Below are 20734 nucleotides of genomic sequence, written 5' to 3' on the forward strand. Positions count from 1 at the left end.
TATTATTACTTTTAAGATGTGGGCTTACCGTCAGTTGTGTCTATTAGTGCTGCATCCAAATTGGCCATATTAATAAAGCTTGACCTTGACAGAATGTTCTTTTTTTGAGTGAACTATCCATTTAAGGTGTAGCTACCTTTTGCCTCATTGTATCTTTTTAAGTTTTATTTTTTATTTTTATTTTATTTTCGGTTTGGAAGGAACGAAAGGGGGTTAGAAAATGACAGGTTTTTTTTTTTTTTTTTTTTTAAGTGAACTGTCCCTTTAAATGTGACGCTTCCCGGAAGGTTGCTACCTACGCATGCAGCGTCATCAGCACGGCTTGCTTAATATTCATGAGCTCAGCTGTAGCTGTCTATTGTACGGGTAATTGTCCTGCTATGGCGATGCTTGTCTCAGGATGATCTCCGCGCGGAACAAAGACGAAATTGTGCGATTCTACACGGTCACCGACCCTACGACACACAAGAAAGGCTACACGGTGTATAAAGTCACGGCCCGGGTAAGACTTGACTGATTTAACCAGGGTGTAGTGCCCATGTGCTAACGCTAATGTTTAGCAGTAATACCAACACAAACTAGGAAAACATTAATTAGTGGATTATTTTATTTGTCATGTCACATTTGTAATGCCATGTATGTATGTGTGTGTGCTGTGTTTACTGATGTCAAGTAAATCTAATGCATCTTTAACAGTTACAGTCAGCTGTGTAATATTATAATCATAAACCTGTGATTTGTTTCTTATTTATATTCCTCAAACTTAGACACATGTCAACAGAAGCATCAGATCAGATGTGACTGAATCAGACATAGACAAAAATATGTAACTTACCGTCACAGTAAATATGTTATTTAATATTAAACAAATGAATGGTTTTTAGATGGTGCAGTGTGTTTCAGTTTTGCATTCTCTTCCTTCCTCTTACACACACTCATATGAACAATAAAGAGCTGACTAAAGCAGCATTATTGTTCATAATATAGATCAAAGATATTTGCTGCTCTCTATTGATGACTATATTATTCTGTTTCTTTCCAGATTATCTCACGGAAGAACCCAGAGGACATTCAGGAGGTGAGAATTCTTAACAAAGTCAATCAAAATGACCTAATTTACTCATATTAATACATATCACCGGTCTTATTGTGAATGATTCATCAGTGCACATTATTCATCAGGGGGAAAAAATCCTCAGATTGTTTCTTCAAAATGTAATGATTTGATCTACCACTGATTCATTTTTCATCATTTAGGCCTAGCTGTTTAGGTATTTTGAGTCTACCATTGTAGCTAATGCAGCTTCTCTTAAATCTTGCTAGTTATAGTAATGAATGCAGGTTAATGCAATGAAACTGATTTGCAATTGAAAATAACGATAGATTTAAAAATCTTGTTTCACTCATAAAATTGCCACATTGTCGAAGAAGACTTTTGTTTCAAACTAGAAACAATGTTTGGGAAACCGTACAAAGCACAGCTTGTTCAGTGAGTTACTAACACACACTGTCTTTATTTGTCTGACTTGTTCTCAATAGATCACAGTGTGGAAAAGGTATAGTGATTTCAAAAGGCTTCATCAAGACCTTTGGCAGATCCACCGAAACCTCTTTGGCCAGTCAGAGCTCTTCCCCCCCTTTGCCAAAGCTATAGTTTTTGGTAAGTGTGTGTGTGTGTGTGTGTGTGTGTGTGTGTGTGTGTGTGTGTGTGTCAGCCAGCAATGGCATACATGGAAATTCCTTAAATAAAAATAAATAAATAAAATGTTAATTCTAAAGTGTAAAAAAAAAAAGATTGAGTAGTAGTTGTCCAAACTTTTGACTGGTTGTGCAGGTTTGAAATCAGAAATATCCTGAAAGCAAGTGCATTATAGCATAACTTGTGCTTTTGTGTTTTAAGGTCGTTTTGATGATTCTGTGATTGAAAAGAGAAGACAGTGCTCAGAGGATTTGCTGCAGTTCAGTGCTAATATTCCTGCTCTGTATGGCAGCCAATATATACAGGATTTCTTTAAGGTATGTATATTAACTAAGATACTATCAAAGCTGTTGGGTTGTTTTTGATAATATTTACATTTATTCATTTATCAAATATAGTCATGTGCATTTTAACTATGGACCTGCATGAATTTCATTGAGAAACACTGTTTCATAAGTTATAAGACACCCTCTGGACATCACACATAACTTGCCTTATTTCACGATCAACTACAGTGCATTCAGAAAGTATTTAGACCCCTTTCATTTTTCACTTTTTTATGTTGCAGACTTATGCAAAAAACTTGTATAATGTTTTTTTTCTATATAACTGAAGAGAGTTTTCCGCCTGGTCACTCTGCTATAAAAAGTCCAGATTGGTGTTGCAGTGTCCTTCTGCATTTCCACACATGATCTCTGGAGCTCAAACACACTGACCACCTCATTCTTACCAAGACTCTTCTCCTCAAATTGTTCAGCCAACTCTAAGAAGAGGCCAACCTTACTCAAAGAAAATATATTTACTTATATATATATGAATGATCAATATATTGAATGATTTAACGGTATATTTGAAAATATACAGAATAATAAATTACAATATATTGAATAATACATAAGGAATTGCTGCTTTTCATACATTTAAAAATATATTTAGTAATACACTTCATAATATATTGATGTACATGTGATAAGATATGATACTGCATATGTACAGATATATTTTCTCTTGCAGTATATACACACAGTCACACATATATAGAGGAATTTAAAATGTAATATATTTCTTATATTTTATAATTATTAACATTATAAATATTTCAAATCTTTAAGCTATCTTCACTGTGTTGAAGAGTGCACAGCCATTACTTTCAAAATGTATTTATGTTGGGCCAATCGTCAACCTCACCACAGGCTCTACTCTTCAGCACAATGGTAACCCCAAAACTCACACATACCAGAAAACCTTTTAAATTCCAAAATAATAGAACATTAAACTAACTGATCTCCCACTATATTAATATTGAGCAAAACACATTAAACACTTCATTTTAACATTTTCTCTCCTTTGACAGTCAAACAAAGCATGCTGGGAACTAGAAATCTGCCGTAACTCATTCTGTGAATAAAGTATATGTGTGTGTGTACATTCACATGTATGTGCATTATATGTACATGGTAAAGGATACAATTTTATATGTATAAAAATAGCATATGTAATGCTATTTTTGTTTTTATTTCTAAATATTTTTTATATGTATCAATATATAGCCATATGCATATATTTCACCATATTGAAAAATATAAGCACTAGTTTCCCATATATGGAAATGTATTATGTAATATATCACATTATATTTTGCAGCATATTCCCATATATTTTTGTTCCGCAAGGGGAGGTCGTTCCAAACTTCTTCCATTTAGGAATTATGGAGAATTAAAGTGCTTTTGGGAACCTTTGGTGCTTTTGTAGTCTTCCCCAGATCTGTGCCTAGATACAATCCTGTCTCTGAGCTCTGCAGGCAGTTTCCTTGACATCATTTCATGGTTTTTGCTCTGATGTGTATTTTCAATGGTTAGACCTTTGAAAGGTGTAGACATTTCTTTTTTTTTTTTCACAAGGTGTCACTGTCCTGGAACTTTTTGAATACTTTTAATCTATTGGGCCAAGTTTGCTCGTCTGCTTGCTGAAGAGATACTCAGCTACTACTCTGTGGTGGGCCATAACTGTGGAGATGTGTGTTTCACTAGTGCCGTCATATCTGGATATAGGATATAACTTCATATAGCCTATAACACACGCTCACACTTATTTTTTTACCATTTTGGGAGGAGTAAAACATACATGCAGTATGTGGTTTCAACCGCACAGTTTCGACCGCTCCAGACACGTATATGTGCCGGCCATCTTGCAATGGACAGGATTTCGTCACTCACAGTAAGAATCAACAATGCCACAACATTGTGCAGCTTCTAATAATGAATATGAATATATATATATATATATATATATATATGGTTTCAACAACCAGATGCATTAACACTTGTCCAGTTTCGTTTGGGATGCGTCTCACCTCCTAAAGTGGTTTGAATGATCGGATAAAATCAATCTCGGAAGCATTTCGGAGGGCATTTACACCTGTTTTTTTTCACGATCAAATAGTTATCCAATCTGAGAAAGCACTTGAAGTCAAAGTGTAAACAGGCTGTGTTCCCCTGTGGGGAAATAAAGGTTGTTGTGAAGAGAGCAGTGAATTCACCGTTGTACTTTGATAGGATGCAAGTTGCAACCTTTTCAATTTTTTAGTTTGTGAAATTTCCCCTCTGCTAGGTATTCCACGAATAACTGGTAATATTGGAAAGTGGAAGCATTTAGGAAAAGCAGCAACTTCTGAAGCGGAAGACCATGTAAAGTCACAGAGCGGTTCACTGAGTGCTGAAACGCATGGTGCGTAAAAGTCAGCAACGCTCTGCTGATTGCACAGCTGAAGAGATCCGGACTTCCATTGGCATTAATATCAGCCAAAAAAAAAAAGTGCAATGGGAGCTTCATGGCATGGGTTTCCATGGCCAAGCCTCACGTCACTAAGTGCAATGCCATGCGTCGGATAGAGTAGTGTACAGCACGTCGCCACTGGACGTTGCTATCGTCTATAAGAGTTAGAAAAAGGATCACAGCGTGAAGTCTGGAAGGTGAATGTCTAGTTTTTCATTTTTAAGTTGAAATTTTCTCAGCTTAAAAATACAACTGACCACAGTGAATTTCAGCCCTGAAAATGCATTGCATTAAAATACAAGAACTGTTATTGCAATGCATATTTTTTAATTAGTGCATTTAAAAAAAAAAATAATTCAACATGCTTTTTTGTTTCAAAGAAATTTGTCATTAATTTATTTCCAAAAAGTGTTGAGAGTGGTTTAGAAATTGGGTCTAGTGATATCTAATGGGGTCTGATGATGGTCCAGTAGAAACTCCAGCACAATCAACAGATTCAGAACACTTGTGACCGGCATCATCACTACCTGCACCTCACAGCGATTGTCTTCTGCTCTGCCTTTTCCTCTGGCTGTGCGTGTTCACTGACTGCGGAGCAGATCGGGTGTTTTCAAGTGTGTGCTGACAAAAGAACAGAGAAATTGATCGGGAGATAATAACCCTCCTCCATCCCCAGCTTCTCCTCTCATCCAGTCAGGACTTGGCCTTCTGATATTCCTTTTCAAATCACAAATTTTTATTGAATTATGTTGTACATTAAATTATTGAACAGCGATGATATTTGCAATACATTTATATTGGTTCTGATCTGTTTACTCTAAAGGGGCTTTATCGCTGGAGTTCTTGCCCAGAACAGAACCAAAACCATATTCCTGACAGAACTATAGTTTTTGTTTGATATTTTTAGTCTATAAATTTTCCTATACTTCCAGTTGTTTTATTTTATAGTTGTAATGAATAAAAATTATTGTAAAATGTTGAAAAAGTAGTAGAATAGTAGATTAGTCCAAACTTTTGAATTGTTGTGTAGGTTTTTTTTTTTTTGGTTAAATCAAACTCAGGTATCCAGGTAATCCAGCTAATCAAACCAAGAGTGAGAACAGTGTAAAGGAAGACCTGTATAGACATATAGAGTAACCATTGTTTCCTTTCATGTTTTTCTTGTTTATCATTTCCTCCCCTTTTTGCAGTAATTAAACATAGTGATCTCAAATGTTTTGTGTGTTTTAGGGTGGTGAGGTGCAAGACAGCTCTGAGCTCATCGGCCCAGCCGAGCCCTTCTCTGATTTCCTAGCTGACAGTCTCTTAGATAGCAGCTCTGAAGGTAAGTTCCCTTTCGAGAGCGGTCACTTCGTATTGCGTAGCTATACGCAGTGGGAAAACTCCTTTCCTTGAGAAATACTGAAGCAAATAATTTAAAACGCAGTGCAGCTGCACAGCATTTGGTATGCCTCGCCTCTCGTGTACCTCGTGTGGAGTTTTCCTGCACGAGGATGACGGGCACACGAAATGTGCCACGTGCCTGGGACCCGCCCTTGCTCAGGATGCACTCTCTGCCGCGGCCTGCTCCCACTGCGAGAGTATGCCCATCTCGACGTTGCGGTTTGCTCTCTTCCGAGACGGCGACACCGCTACACCTCCTCTTCCCTTCCCGGCACTACTTCAGCCGCGGAAGAAGCCTACGGCAGCCCGAGCAGATGGAAGTAAGCGAGCCCACGCCGAGCGAGTCCCCGCGTGCTTCGCTGTCTCCCTCTCAGTCTCTATCGCCGGTCGTGTTCACCCAGGCAGACCAGCGCCCCTCCGACCAAGCGGTGGGTCTTGTCTCCTTTGGCGGATCAAAGGACAAACAAAAGAGTCAGGACAAACTCGGACGCCTTATTCAGCACGCATGAACGCTTCCACCTCTCCCACGCTCTCCTCCGTTGACGACGCTGCAGAAAAAGGGTATGAGAAGCTACCACCGCTAGAGGTAGCAGTCGCCGCGCATCTGTGCCCGCCCACTGCTGCTGGCTGGAGAGCTAGAGCGGTGCACCCCTCAAAGCCTTGCCGTAACACTTCAGCCCTCGCTGGACGCGCGTTCTTCGCTCCCGGTCTGGCTGCATCGGCTCTACACACCATGGCGGTGTTGCAAGTGTTTCAGGCCAAACTTCTCCAAGCTTAGACGAGTCTGGCCCAAATCGTTCCGTGACCTGCGCAGCGCTACGGATCTAGCCCTCCGCGCTACCAAGGCTACTGTGCAGGCTATCGGCAGAAAGATGGCTAACCTTGTCGTGCTCGAGCGTCACCTGTGGCTGAACCTCACTGACATCAAGGAAGCGAACAGAACAGCGTTCCTCGATGCACCGGTCTCTTCGGCCCGGCTGTGAAGGGGTTCTCCGAAAGGTTCACCAAAGCACAGAAGTTTTCGCGAGCCATGAAGCACTTCCTGCCGAGACGCTCCAGTTCTGCCTCAAGCCACCACAAGAGTGCACCGCCTTCTCGACCAGCGAAACCGGCGCCTCAGGGGCCTCATTTATAACCGTTGCGTACGCACAAAACAGGCCACGAAAGAGGCGTACGCCACTTCCGACGTATAAGTTGTGATTTATAAAAACAAACTTGATGGGAAAATGTGCGCACCTGCACGCAAACTCTGACCCATGCGTACGAACGTTTTGGAGACGGAGCAGTTTGGCGACACCGATGGTGAGCTGGAGTTAAATGTCTTTTTGGTCACTTTTAGACAGAAAATCTAAATAAAATTATACATATACAGAAAGATAATACAAATATAATTTCACTCACCAGCTATCACTTGAAGCAAATATCCACATCTTAAATGTCCGCGCCAGCGAGCGCGTTGGGCCGTTTAGTGAAACTGACGCAAATCTAACGGCAGATGAAGTAAAACCGTAAATCTTCATTATGAGTCCTAATCATAAATAGGCTACAGTTTATAAAACAATGATTTAAACTGTTTTATTTCTGATATAAACATTTAGATTAAATATGCCATTCTCATTAACGGAGTTAAACACTTAAACTACATGACATTTACTGAACTTTTGAACACTTTTCCTTTGGCATGCTGTGTTTCAATGTTTTAACTACAGAGATTGCTTATCATGATAATAGCTGATTGTGCAAATATAATGCACAACAAGGTCTATCTGTTTCCATAAAAAATATAAATCAATTAAAAAGACTATTTGGCCAGTGGAAAAGATTGAGAAACTTTCTCTGAAATGTATTTTACACTATTTGATTTATTTATTCAAAAACAAGGCAAGGATAGGCTACTAAATGATTTTTATTAATGTAATGTGACGGCACATCCGTATTTCATATTTTCCTAATGTCTTGTACCGTTAAACATGTTATCACGTGGATGAATAATCATATGCAAATAATATGCAGATGAGGATATGCATAGTAAAACTAGCCGTTGAAAGCTCCATATATGGTTATTTTGGGGAGGAGACTCATGTGCGCACAATCTTCCGCTGACTGGGATTTATAAAGTGAATCCTGCGCAGGTTCTGGCGTACGCACGGCCATTTTTGGCTTGCGGAGTCCCGCTCTAGCCGGACCGTCCTCGAAAAGAGCACATCTAGGTCTCGCTGCTCCCTGTTTATCTCAGGCGGCTGGAAACCTTCATACTGTAGTCAATGGGTCCGTTGCACTGCATGCACCCCTACAAACAAACGCTGTTTTCACAGCGAACCCAATAAAGCACAAAAAGAGTGATTCCAGCACACGGGTAATCGATCCCCCTTTGCTAGGTGGTTCCCCCCCAGTTGTCACTCTATCTCTGTCACACAAAAGAAAAAATGTGCACACAACACAAGGGTATTAGGTCCCCCTATGTGAGGTGGCCCAGCCCCAATGTATATTCAATCCCTAGCCACATGGGCTCAGGCCTGGCAAGCCATCCCCGAAGTGTCGAACTGGGTTTTGAACATTATAAAGCGAGGCTACTCACTCCAATTCACTCGCAGACCCCCGCGTTTTCAGGCGGTTATCGAGACCTCGGCGAGAAGCAACGTGACGCATGTGCTTTTGCTAGCAGAAGTGCAAAATCTGCTAGCAAAAGGGGCGATAGAATTAGTCCGTCCAAGGAGAGCGGATGCCCAGTCCTTCTAGTAGCCCCTCTCTGGAGAACCCAAGCGTGGTTCCCAGAGCTGGCATAGATGATGGACCTCTGATGTCGACCTCTGCCTCGCCGAAAACACTCCATATCAGACGCAATGTCTGTGGGTTGAGAGACGTCACAAGATCAAGGGCCCGGCCCGACTATAGCGGCGGGAAATATCGTGCTCGGGCAGAGGATCTAAGCTCTAAACAGGAGTGCTGTGGGAAACCCTGTGTTACAGTACGTTAACATGCCGGACACCTATTCAACCTGTTGTTCTGTGTGCTATTGTGTAGTTGAATAACTTGCCTTTTCAGATTAAATGTCTGTTCTTGGTCTTGGATTTTTATTTTTATTAAACGACTTATGTTTTGTTCCTCTTCATGACCCATTTTTTGACTGATGCGACTTATACTCCGGAGCGACTTATAGTCCGGAAAATACGGTAGTTTAATTTTCTTCTCAAAACTGGCATCTGTCCATTGACACTAATGCAGGTGCAAATTAATTTACGCTACTAATCAGAGCCGGATGTGACGACATGCAGACTGTCATAAAGGCATATTGTGAGTCACGGTCATAGTGCCGACAACTGGCAGCAGGAAGCAGGACACACACACAACAGGCTTTGAAATATGAGAATATGCTGTTAGAATATGCTGTTAGAATAATTTCAAGACATGGTTCTTGTAAAATTGCAAAGGGACATTTGATCTCTTAAATAGTGTTGGTAACACATCTTTTCTTTGCATGTTCTGGTGTTTTAAAGTTCTTAGCATGCTTAAAATTTCATGAAATTTGTCATCCAAACATATCTGAGTTGTTGGCTGTTAGGAGGCATAGGTAAAAGCTAAAACAAAGATGTGCTGTCACTTTTGAGAAAAATAAAATTCGAACGGATATCAAATATCAAGAAATGTATTTGAATATCTACAAGCCCCGCCCCCTAAAAAAAAAAACACCGTAACGGAGATTCAATCATACATTTATTAAGTCTAACAGCCTGTCTGAAATAAAAAAAATTGACTTAATGTTTGAAACGGCAGGTTATCAACTTAATCTATATGAAGTGCCACTATGCATAGCCAATGATCAAAAAATTAGACTAACGTTACATGGAAAAAAACAGAATCGGAACAGCACGGCACATTGGGCACAAACAATAATGTGACAACTTAAACAGCAGCAGGAGTAAGGCCTATAGCCTAGCCTAATTAATTTCTTAATATTGTTTGCTGGAAACACCAATCTATCAACTTGATCTGGATCAAGTGCGGCTCTCTTTTTATTGATGATGTTCTCCGCGGTGTTACACACAGGTATTTGCGCGTCAATGTTGAGAGAAGAACTTTATCTTTAACGGTTACTTTACCATCTATGGTGTAGAACCCAAAATATTTACAGACACTACTTTTTAGATGAGTTGGGGTCGTGACCGTTCGCACAGACCCGCACCCTTTAGTTACTGTTGCTATGCGGCGTGGCTGTCGGACATAGCAACACTCTCACGCCACACCATGTTCTCACGCAGTGAAAAATACATAGCGGAGCAGAGAGGGCACTGACAGACAAGGACAGACCAGGTTACTTTTGATTTTAAACAAAGTCTCACCTTTCAAATTTGTAAAATTTTTTATATATACATTTAATATTTAAAAAATACCGTTTTGTGGCTCTTTAATGTGTCTTACAGATCGCTGTCGAGCCTCAGTTAAAGCTGCGTGTTAACCGATCATCTCTTCCTTCTAGTTAATTTATAGCATCGTATAAACATGAATGAACATAAGGCGTCAGTACACTGTAAATCCTCCCATGTTAATCTACTAACTCTCCTGACTGCTTTGTCAGACAAAATGACGAATGGCGAAGTATGATTGGGCAGACCCTACTCTGTAGCGCCCTCTTTTGGCTAAACAATTTTGACTACAGTCACCAGACTCACCACCAGTACAGTTATTGTTTTCGTCAAGCCAAATTAATGACAAGAAAGGGACACAAGAAGAGTCTCATTGTGCATTGTGAGATTTAGATCAAATTGATGTTGTAAATTTGGTAAAGGAGGCTGATCACATGGATGGGCCTACTGTGCATTGTTTTCTTAAAGCTATTTAGTAGTGGTGGTGCCTTAATGCTTGGGCCTTTTGTTGCTGCTTGCAGTAACAGTCGTGTAGTTCATACTGAATTTGTGTCTTTGATGGCAGGTGGCAGCGGTCACAGTGAGCTGAATTTTCTTGAGGTTGATGGAGACTTTCTGGCTGCTGTGGACGATGGAATGGCATCAGGCAGCATCAAGCACAAAGCAACACAAAACAACCCGTCTCCAATCCCACAGCCAGTGACGTCCCCGAGCCGGGTGGGTGTAGAGTCCAGCCACACCAGTGGGTCTTTGAGCTTTTCCTCCAGTCTCAGGAGCTCCACAGAGAAGGAGGACTACCTGGAAAAGGCCAGTGGGCTGATCTCTCTAGCTGTCCAGAAAGAGGTGGAGCAGGAATTTGCAGTGGCATTTTCCTACTATCGTAGAGGTGTGGATCTTCTGCTGCAGGGTGTACAAGGTATGTCATTAAATGCATGTATTTACACATGCACAGCTGCAATTGTCTACTATTGGTCGCATGTACTTGCTTTGTGTTCACGCGCTCAACATGTATGTCTCTGATTGCCCATTGTGTTCGTTTGCTCAACATATATGCTTCTGATTGGCCATTTTGTTCATGCGCTCAACATATGTCTCTGATTGGCCATTGTGTATATGCGCTCAACATATGTCTCTGATTGGCCATTGTGTTCATGCGCTTAACATATGTCTCTGATTGGCCATTGTGTTGACGTGCTCAACATATGCTTCTGATTGACATTGTGTTCACACGCTCAACATATGCTTCTGATTGGCCATTGTGTTCATGCTCAACATATCTCTGATTGGCCATTGTGTTCATGCGCTGAACACATGTCTCTGATTGGCCATTGTGTTGACGTGCTCAACATATATGCTTCTGATTGGCCATTGTGTTGACGTGCTCAACATATATGCTTCTGATAGGCAATTGTCTTCACGCATTCAACATATATGCTTCTGATTGGCCATTGTGTTCACGCACTCAAAATACTGTATATGTCCCTGATTGGCCATTGTGTTCACGCACTCAACATATGCTTCTGATTGGCCATTGTGTTCACGCACTCAACATAATATATGTCTCTGATTGGCCATTGTGTTCACACACTCAACATAATATATGTCTCTGATTGGCCATTGTGTTCACACACTCAACATATGCTTCTGATTGGCCATTGTGTTCACACACTCAACATAATATGTCTCTGATTGGCCATTGTGTTCACATACTCAACATATGTCTCTGATTGGCCATTGTGTTCATGCACTCAACATAATATTTGTCTCAAATTGGCCATTGTGTTCACATTCACAGGGGGTTTTGCCACGACATTTGTTTGCACTAGAGTCAATTCAACTCACCTTTATAGTGCTTTATACAATACACAGATTATTTCAAAGCAGCTTTAGAGTGATAACAGGAAAATGTGTATTTCGGCTGTTGTTCAACTGAAGTCCGTTCAGTGATGATTCAGTTCCATTGTAAAGATTGTCAATTATTAAATTAGTTTATTTAATCTATAAAGCAGTTCTACAAAAAATTGTCATCCAGCTCATTTCTCATACAACTGCGTCAATACAGTCAGATCAATAATATTGCTGAATATGAATGAAGTGTCCTGTTTTTTGCTGGCTGCCAATAACAAATAAACACACACAAAACTATCAAACTTGTATAAACATTCATAAGGTTTAAGTGTTAATATAAAGCCTTTTTCACCTGTTGGAATTTCAAATGCTCACGTGTGCTTTGTGTGTGTTCATTTTGAAGAACGCATGTGGCATGCAGCTGTCATAATAATCAAACAGCAACAGCATTAATACTGAGAAAGAGAAAAAATCCCTCACTGCCATTGGATGAAACTTTCAGATACTTAAAGCACTCACAGATACTGACTGAAAGCACTTTTTGATTATTGCTTATGTTTCTTTGTTTCCCTTTATTAATTTATGTTGTTAAGAAGCTATATTTAGTTGGTTAATAATTCTTAAAATCCAATTAAGTAATGTGTAATTATTCTCAAAAGTATTATTATATTATAAAAGTATTAAATAAAGTAAAGCGAGAATTTTCAGATATTCGGATTGTGAGGTGCCTGAAGATTCACACCCCTAGTGATTATTGCGTGTGTATTTATTGCATATTTCAGGAGAGGTGAGTCCCAGCAGAAGGGAGGCTGTGAAGAGAAAGACGGCAGAATATCTGATGCGTGCCGAGCTCATTTCTGCACAGCTCAAGGACAGCATGGGCCAGAGCTCAACTCAAAGCAGGGTCAGTGTGTGTCTGACCTTTCACCTGAGACCTCATTAATACAATGCACATGCATATTTGATCCTCTATAAAGTGAGGAACAAATCAGGATTAAAGAGAGTTCACCCAAAAATGAAAATTAGCCCTTGATTTACTCTCCCTCAAGCCTTAGGTGTATATGACTTTCTTACAAATACAATCGGAGTTAAATAAAAAAATATCCTGGCTTATCCAAGCTTTATAATTGCTGTGAATGGAGGATGAGATTTTAAAGCCCAAAAGAGCACATCCATCTATCATAAAAGTGCTCCATACGGCTCTGTGGGGGTTAATAAAGGCCTTCTTAAGCAAAGCCATGCGTTCGTGTAAGAAAAATATCCGTATTTAAAACTTTATGGACTGAAGTAACTAGCTTCCGTCAGACGGCCTACGCAAGTCGACTTGCGCCAGAAGACTCACTTGATGATGTATGACGTAGATGTAATGGTAGCTTTGACGTAGGGGTGTGCGATATCACGTTTTTTGATCATGAACGATTAAAATGCCTCAACGATCTGCTTTTGAAGAAATATCGTAGTATCGTGTTAGTGCATTTTATCAGTTCAGTTCTGGCGCCTCCATCTCAACACTACATACACTCACACATCACATTAATGCATAGTAGTATTACTGCAGTACTACGGTCCTGATTGACTTCCATAGGAAAATATATACCATAGAAGTCACTGGGGACCAGCAACTGTTTGGTTACCCACATTCTACAAAATAACTTTTATTTTCAACAGAAGAAAGAAACGTATTTAGGTTTAAAACAACTTAAGAGAGTAAATTATGATAATTTTCATTTTGGGGGAGAACTAATCCTTTAAAGGAACACTCAACCATTTTTTTTTTAAAATAGGGCTTATTCACCGTCTTTCCTACATTTAAATAGGTGGGCAAATGCATTTTTGTCTCAGTGAATGCATTGTTTTAGTTTGGCAGGGTCGCCGCTAGCTTAGCTTAGCATAATGAATGGAATCCTTTGTTGCCAGCTACATTAGCATGGCCTAAGTAAAAGTGATCAATAAATAAATAAAAACCCAACTAATTACTTCTTGTAGCCTGCGTATTCACAACAAGTACAAATAGCGATGCAGATTAAGACTAGGCGATTTCCTAGGCAGATATTGACTTGGGACTATATTAGGGTGAAGCACTGCTACTTGGGCGCAGAGATATCACGCAGCACCTGAAATCCGTCAACATACCGGCGTGACCTGCACAGAGTATCTTCGTTTTTGGATTGTGTTTATTTTGAGAAGTTTATTTATTTATTTATTTTTATTTAACCTTTATTTAACCAGGAAAAAAGTCCCATTGAGTTACAATAACTCTTCTCCCAGGGAGTCCTGGCCAAGATAGGCGGCCAAAAAAAGTTGCAAAATAAAAAAAAGAAACAGGACAAAACATGTCATACTACACAACAAATATCTATAGACTATACATATACAAACAAAACATTTTGTTTTACTTAAGTAAATACAAACATATAATTTACAAAGGGTACCTAGTTTAAAAACAATTACACCGTTCAGTCAAAGTTGTCTTTAAAAGGTTTCTAAAAATATGAATAGATGGAAGTGATTCTAAATTTAAGGTGTTTTGGAGTTCATTCCAGAGATTTGGTGCATATGATGAAAAAGCTTTTTTACCAAATTCTGTTTTTGTTGATGGAATAATTAATAATAATTTTTTTGACGACCTTGTTCTGTAAACACTGTTTTGGTAAGTAAGTAAATTTGAAATGTAAATGGGTAATTTCCCCATTAATGCTTTGGCAATAAAAATCAATAGATGGAATTTTCTTCTGAGAGAAAGGGAGGGCCATTTTACAGTTTCATACAGAGTGCAGTGGTGAGTTCTAGCTGTTGCATCGGTAATGAAACGTAAGGCAGAATGATATAATACATCTAATTTTTTTAATACAACTGAGGTAGAGTGCATATAAATTAAATCACCATAATCCAAAACTGTTAAGAATGAACTCTGCACTAACCTTTTCCTTGCTGGATAAGGAAAACACTTCTTTAATCTAAAATAAAAACCTAACTTAGGTCTGAGTTTTTTTAAAAGGCTCTCAATATGAACCCCAAAAGACAATTTATCATCAATCCAAATACCTAGGTATTTGTAAGAAGTCACTCTCTCTATTGGAGTACCACTTTGTGTTAAAATAGTGAAATCCACAGGAGAATGTGAACGTGTAAAGACCATTAATTTAGTTGTTTTAGCATTTAATACCAACTTTAATCCTATCAGAGATTTTTGTACCTGACTAAAGGCAGACTGTAAATGATAAATTGCTTCCTTCAATGATGTAGCAGAGGTGTACAAAATAGTGTCATCTGCGTAAAAATGAGCCTTTGTTTGATTCAGATCTACACCTAAATTATTTATATAAATAGAAAATAAAATAGGACCCAAAACTGATCCTTGGGGGACACCCATTTTTACTTCTAGCAATGATGAGGTACAGTTATCTAATGTCACACACTGTGTTCTACCACTCAGGTAATCAGAAAACTAGTTTAACACAGTGCTACTAAAACCTATGGTTTGCAATCTTTGCAGAAGAAGATTATGGTCAACAGTGTCAAATGCTTTAGATAGGTCAATGAATATAGCAGCACAAGACTTTTTGCCATCTAAAGCATTAACAATATCATTTGTAACAGAGGTTACAGCCGTAATTGTACTGTGTCCTTTCCGGAACCCAGACTGAGTGGAACTTAAAATACAGTTATCAGCTTAAAAATGTTTTAAATCCTCATTTATAAGAGACTCGAATAGTTTAGACAAAACAGATAATCTGGAAATTGGCCGATAATTATCTAAGGCCGACGGGTCTCCACTTTTTAATAGTGGGAGGACAAATGCAGATTTCCATGATTTGGGAATAGAACCACTGTATAAACTAAGATTAAAAATGGAAGAGATGGGTTTAGCAATCAAATTTGCAGCAGTTTTAAGAAAAAATGGCTCAATCTGGTCTGGCCCAGCAGACTTTTTACAGTCCAGGTACAGCTACAGTTACAGCAAACATGGATTGGTAATTGAAAATAATCACTTACTCTGTGGACAGCTGTCCATTTGGCGTTGGGCGTTTTTTCCAGTTTACTTTATCGCACTCTGTAGCTGTGAAAACTGCAGGCACGCTCATCTTGTTCTGACAACTTGAGCCTGGTCATCGATGGCAGTACCTTGTCCCACTCGCCACAACACAGACACTATTTCAGTCGGCATAGGTTGGCTTATTCGCCGGTTTCACGCCGTAAGCGCACGAGTATTCACTGGAAGCGTTTTCTCTACTAAACGCCGACAGAACCATTTCAAACAATGAAATATATATAAAAAATATTAATTACATATTAATTAGTGTTAAAAAAAGTTAATTACAACTTTGTAAATAGTGCTCTTTTGAGAAATGCATGTCTTCTATGTAATTTTTTGATTGTCATTTGTAAATAAATTCTTCCTTAAAATTACTAGTTCATGTTTCATGTAGCCTAGGCTATAGTATAAAAATGGACTGAACTGGACCGTAAACTCGGCGGGGGAAAAAGACTGCAAACTCGGGTTTTATTTCGGTATTGCTAGAACCTGCCTGTCTGAGTATTACACAATAAAGTAAAATAAAGTTTATCATATTTTCTGGCTAGTGTACTTTATTTATTTATGTATTTATTTATTTTTTATAGCCTAAATATTTTTGATGTCTTAATTTTAGACATAGACAGCCTAATGTTACTCCAGTTCATACTTTTGTGTAAAAATCATATTTAGTTTTTTGTCCATCAAGTGTGCTTTCACTTTAATTGAGCGCTCCTTTGACGCTCACGTGCTGCTCCTGCGTTGAGGGATCGCAACCTCCTCCTGCCGTTTTATTTCCAAAGCACGCAGCTCCTCTTCTGAAAACTCTGGTTCATAGAGGTATGGTTCTGGATCTTGACTGTCTGAGAAGTCACCCTCTTCGTCTCACAAAATCAGCCTTGTTCATTGCCATTCACTATGTCTACTGTAGGAAAAATAGCCAGCTACTATTCACCGGTATGTTGACGGAAGTTGTGGGATTTTAGGTGCTGCGTGATATCTCTGCGTCCAAGTAGCAGTGCTTCGCCTGTGCTTCACCCTAATATGGTCCCAAGTCAATATCTGCCTAAGAAATCGCCTAGTCTTAATCTGCATTGCTATTTGTACTCATTGTGAATACGCAGGCCACAAAAAATAATTAGGTGTTTTTTTTTTTTTTTGATTGACCACTTTTACTCAGGACATGCTAGCTGGCAACAAAGGATTCCATTCATTATGCTAAGCTAAGCTAGCGGCGAGCCTGCCAAACTAAAACAATGCATGCACTGAGACACAAATGCATTTGCCCACCTATCTAAATGTAGGAAAGACGGCGAATAAGCCCTATTTCAAAAAACGGTGGAGTGTTCCTTTAATGTTAATAAAACAACAAAACACAAAGAGAAAATCACTCACTGCTCTTGACTGAGAACTTTAAAAGTAACTTTAATCAATGTATAATTTATACAGTGATGTCTATAGTGTTTTATTTTTATATTTGTTTATTTAATTTCTTTTCATTTGAATGCTACTGTTAAATACACCTACTGTAGCTGAAAAAATAAAACAGTTTATTTCATTTGTATATTATGTTATGTAGCCTATTTTATTTGCTCCACTTTGGCCTAATTGTCTGCCATTCTTTTTTTATTTCATATTTTGTTACCTAGTAAGGCTTTGTTTTTAAAATAGGGAAATTAGTTTGGTTGTAATGCTCAGTCACTTGCAAAAGAGTAAAAACAACATGAAAAAGAATCGTGATAAAATCGTGATATGATATTTTGCCATATCGCCCACACCTACTTTGATGCCTCTCGCGGTTCAAACAAACAGGGCTGGGCAACAAACACAAGCTCCTACGACATTTCTCTTCAAAGTTCTAGTCAAGTGTTACTTTCATCATTAATCGGTGTGTAACGGCCATCTGCCGGAAACTAGTTATTTTAGTCGATAAAGTTTTAAATATGGATATTTTTCTTACACGAACGCATGGCTTCGCTTCAGAAGGCCTTTATTAACCCCTCGAGCTTTGTGGAGCACTTTTATCATGGATGGATGCACTATTATGGACTTCAGAAATGACCATTCACTGCCATTATAAGGCTTGGAAGAGCCAGGGCATTTTTGTTATATAACTCAGATTGTATTCGTCTGAAACAAGAATGTCATATACACCTAGGATGGCTTGAGGGTGAGTAAATCATGGGCTAATTTTAATTCTTGAGTGAACTATCCCTTTAATGAAGGTATAAACCAGACAGTTTTTTTTGTAATTTATTTGAATATTTTTTTAAAGTAAATAGGCTTAAAATATGAACAGAAACTGGATAAACTTAATTTTGAAGAATATATTTTGAAACCTGACAGGCTTAGTTTTGAGAGATGTTTTGAAAAGCATGTGTGATATGTACATCTAAAAACTAATGTAAAGTTAGAATTTCTGCTTTTGGCTTCAGGTTTCAGTATTTTAATTTCAGTGGATCTTAAACAGAAACTGAAATCAATTTTCTTTTATTTGTATGGAGACAGAAAAGCCATATGTGTGCAGGATTTGTGTCATCCACTGCTACTTCATTCAAGTTTATGCTGATTTGATTTTTACAATTTTAATAGATGTAAAGGCAAACTGAGTGAACAATACATGTACTTTGTATATGAATGTTTTATACATTTACAGGAACATTTAAAACATTGTGCACTCACATATTGGATTATTCTGTGCACATTTTTATGAATTACAACCTTGTCCATCATGTCTCTTTGTTTGGTGTCTCTCCAGGCGTTGGGCTCGCAGTGCTGTGGCGGCTCGTGGTCTGAGCAGACTCACTTTGATGAGCTGAAGCATTACAGAGTGCTGGGCGTTATTGATAAGGTACACATCACAATCTTCACAAGCTCTTTTCTAAGTGGCAGGTATGACCATAATCATCTCAGTACAAGTTAATGGTATATGCCACAATTAACAGGGCGAAGTTGAATAAATAAATACATTTGCCTGTTGTGTTTGGTATCGTTTGAATTTTGACAATTCCGTTTTCGATTCAGATTTTTATTGATTCCTAATTTCAATTCCAATAAGGTAAAAAAATATTATAATATAATTCACATTTTCTAAGTCTTATTGTAAAACATTTCATTGCAGCTGAATACTATGAACAAAAATCAACAGTCTACAGAACATTTACACGATATACTGTTACGTGTTTTTTTTTTTTGTCAAATGTTTATGTTCACTTAAGACTTACACTACTGTTTGCGAGAATATTTTGACATTTTTGTGTGCATTTGTCTGTTCAAGTGCAAAAAGACGCAGAAGAGAAATCTGTTTAGTATCTCGCTTTATACAGTAATGGGCCGAATAATAGATTTTTCGATTCATTTGCACAAAGTTTATCATTTGCACGTGTTTTCATGCTTTGCCTAATGAAAGGGATAGTTCACCAAAAAATTATATTTCTGTCATCATTTACTCACCCTCATGTTGTTCCAAACCCATAAGACCTTCGTTCATCTTCGGAACACATCTCCGCACCGTTCTCACCTCTGTGACATTATAAATTAAGCATGTTTTCCAAAAGCCCTCAAAATCTTGGTGGGAAAAAAAGTATATATAGAGCTGGAAGCAATGTGTCGTCTCTATAAAAGCAATGCACATAAATTGAGATATATTGAACAGTGTTGCCATTGCAACAAAAAAAAAGCACCAAAGGGAAACGAAAGTGTCTCATATCTTGCAGTTGTATGTGGTCATAGGTGCTGATCACTTGGTTGTAGCTTTTGTGGGTTCATAGCGCCACCAGCTGGCAACAGGAAATGTGGCACTTATGATAAACTTTTAAGAAATCCTCTTTTATTTCCTTGAATTACAATGTTTTCCTAAAGCCTTCTGGTGGTGATGGCAAGGTACTGCTTGGGCTCATCATCACTACTCGTAACTACCGGTATATTGTTACTGTTTTCATGACAAGAATCTGTCTTTTAAATTGTTAAATTAGTTTGTTTTTACTTTTTTATCTATATGCTACAGTGACTCAGTGACCCATATTTACTGTAAATATAACTCCCTTGACCAAAAGATGTTTAGAGGGTGGCGTAATATAACACTGTTTCAAAAGAGTTTTTGTTTAAACATTGCCTTTATTTATACGTGTGTTTTATGTGCAGGTGCTGTTGGTGATGGATAAGAGAACGCAGGAAACTTTTATTTTGAAAGTAAGTGGTCCATTTAGAGTTAATAACACCTAACGATTTTACAGGAATCACTTACAGTGAGTTATAATACTCCCTAAAAGCTGTAATGCTTCGCTTCTGTTTAATTTGACTGTTTGAATTTGATTTAACTATTAACAGTAAGGGTAAATACCAGAAAAGCTGTATCTAAACCATTTCGAGGACTTAAGTATTACAAATTGATAAATAATTAAATATTGAAAAAAAGGGGGCCAAATGGATGGATTTGATCGTAATAATAGGGACCTGAGACAGAGGATTGGTGAACATACCTAGTGATTAAACTATATACAAAAGACATAACTTTTGATTAATTTGGCCGATTGTCACAAGCCCTTTCTCTTTACATTTTTTGGGTCTTGCAGAGAACAGTGTTACCAATTTTGCCATGGTTGATAATAATACCTTCCTTTGCCATTTTGAATTTTTTTAATGAAAATC

The 20734-nt window shown here is 38.3% G+C and overlaps 1 protein-coding gene across 1 annotated transcript in view; it reads left to right on the forward strand.

Moving 5' to 3' along the window:
* Window positions 1-293: 293 nt before the first annotated feature.
* Window positions 294-20734, forward strand: part of rps6kc1 (ribosomal protein S6 kinase polypeptide 1) — a gene marked incomplete at its 3' end in the record, with an annotated part of 45303 nt that continues 24862 nt past the window's right edge. The window contains exons 1-9 of the mRNA XM_079584222.1: window positions 294-502; window positions 1043-1078; window positions 1540-1660; window positions 1901-2016; window positions 5705-5798; window positions 10787-11137; window positions 12852-12973; window positions 18843-18935; window positions 20228-20275. Coding sequence (XP_079440348.1) covers window positions 401-502; window positions 1043-1078; window positions 1540-1660; window positions 1901-2016; window positions 5705-5798; window positions 10787-11137; window positions 12852-12973; window positions 18843-18935; window positions 20228-20275 — 1083 coding nt within the window. The 5' untranslated portion in view covers window positions 294-400. The remainder of the gene's footprint in view (window positions 503-1042; window positions 1079-1539; window positions 1661-1900; window positions 2017-5704; window positions 5799-10786; window positions 11138-12851; window positions 12974-18842; window positions 18936-20227; window positions 20276-20734) is intronic.

This window comes from Phoxinus phoxinus (genome assembly GCF_949152265.1).
Source record: "Phoxinus phoxinus genome assembly, chromosome: 16".
Taxonomy (NCBI): domain Eukaryota; kingdom Metazoa; phylum Chordata; class Actinopteri; order Cypriniformes; family Leuciscidae; genus Phoxinus; species Phoxinus phoxinus.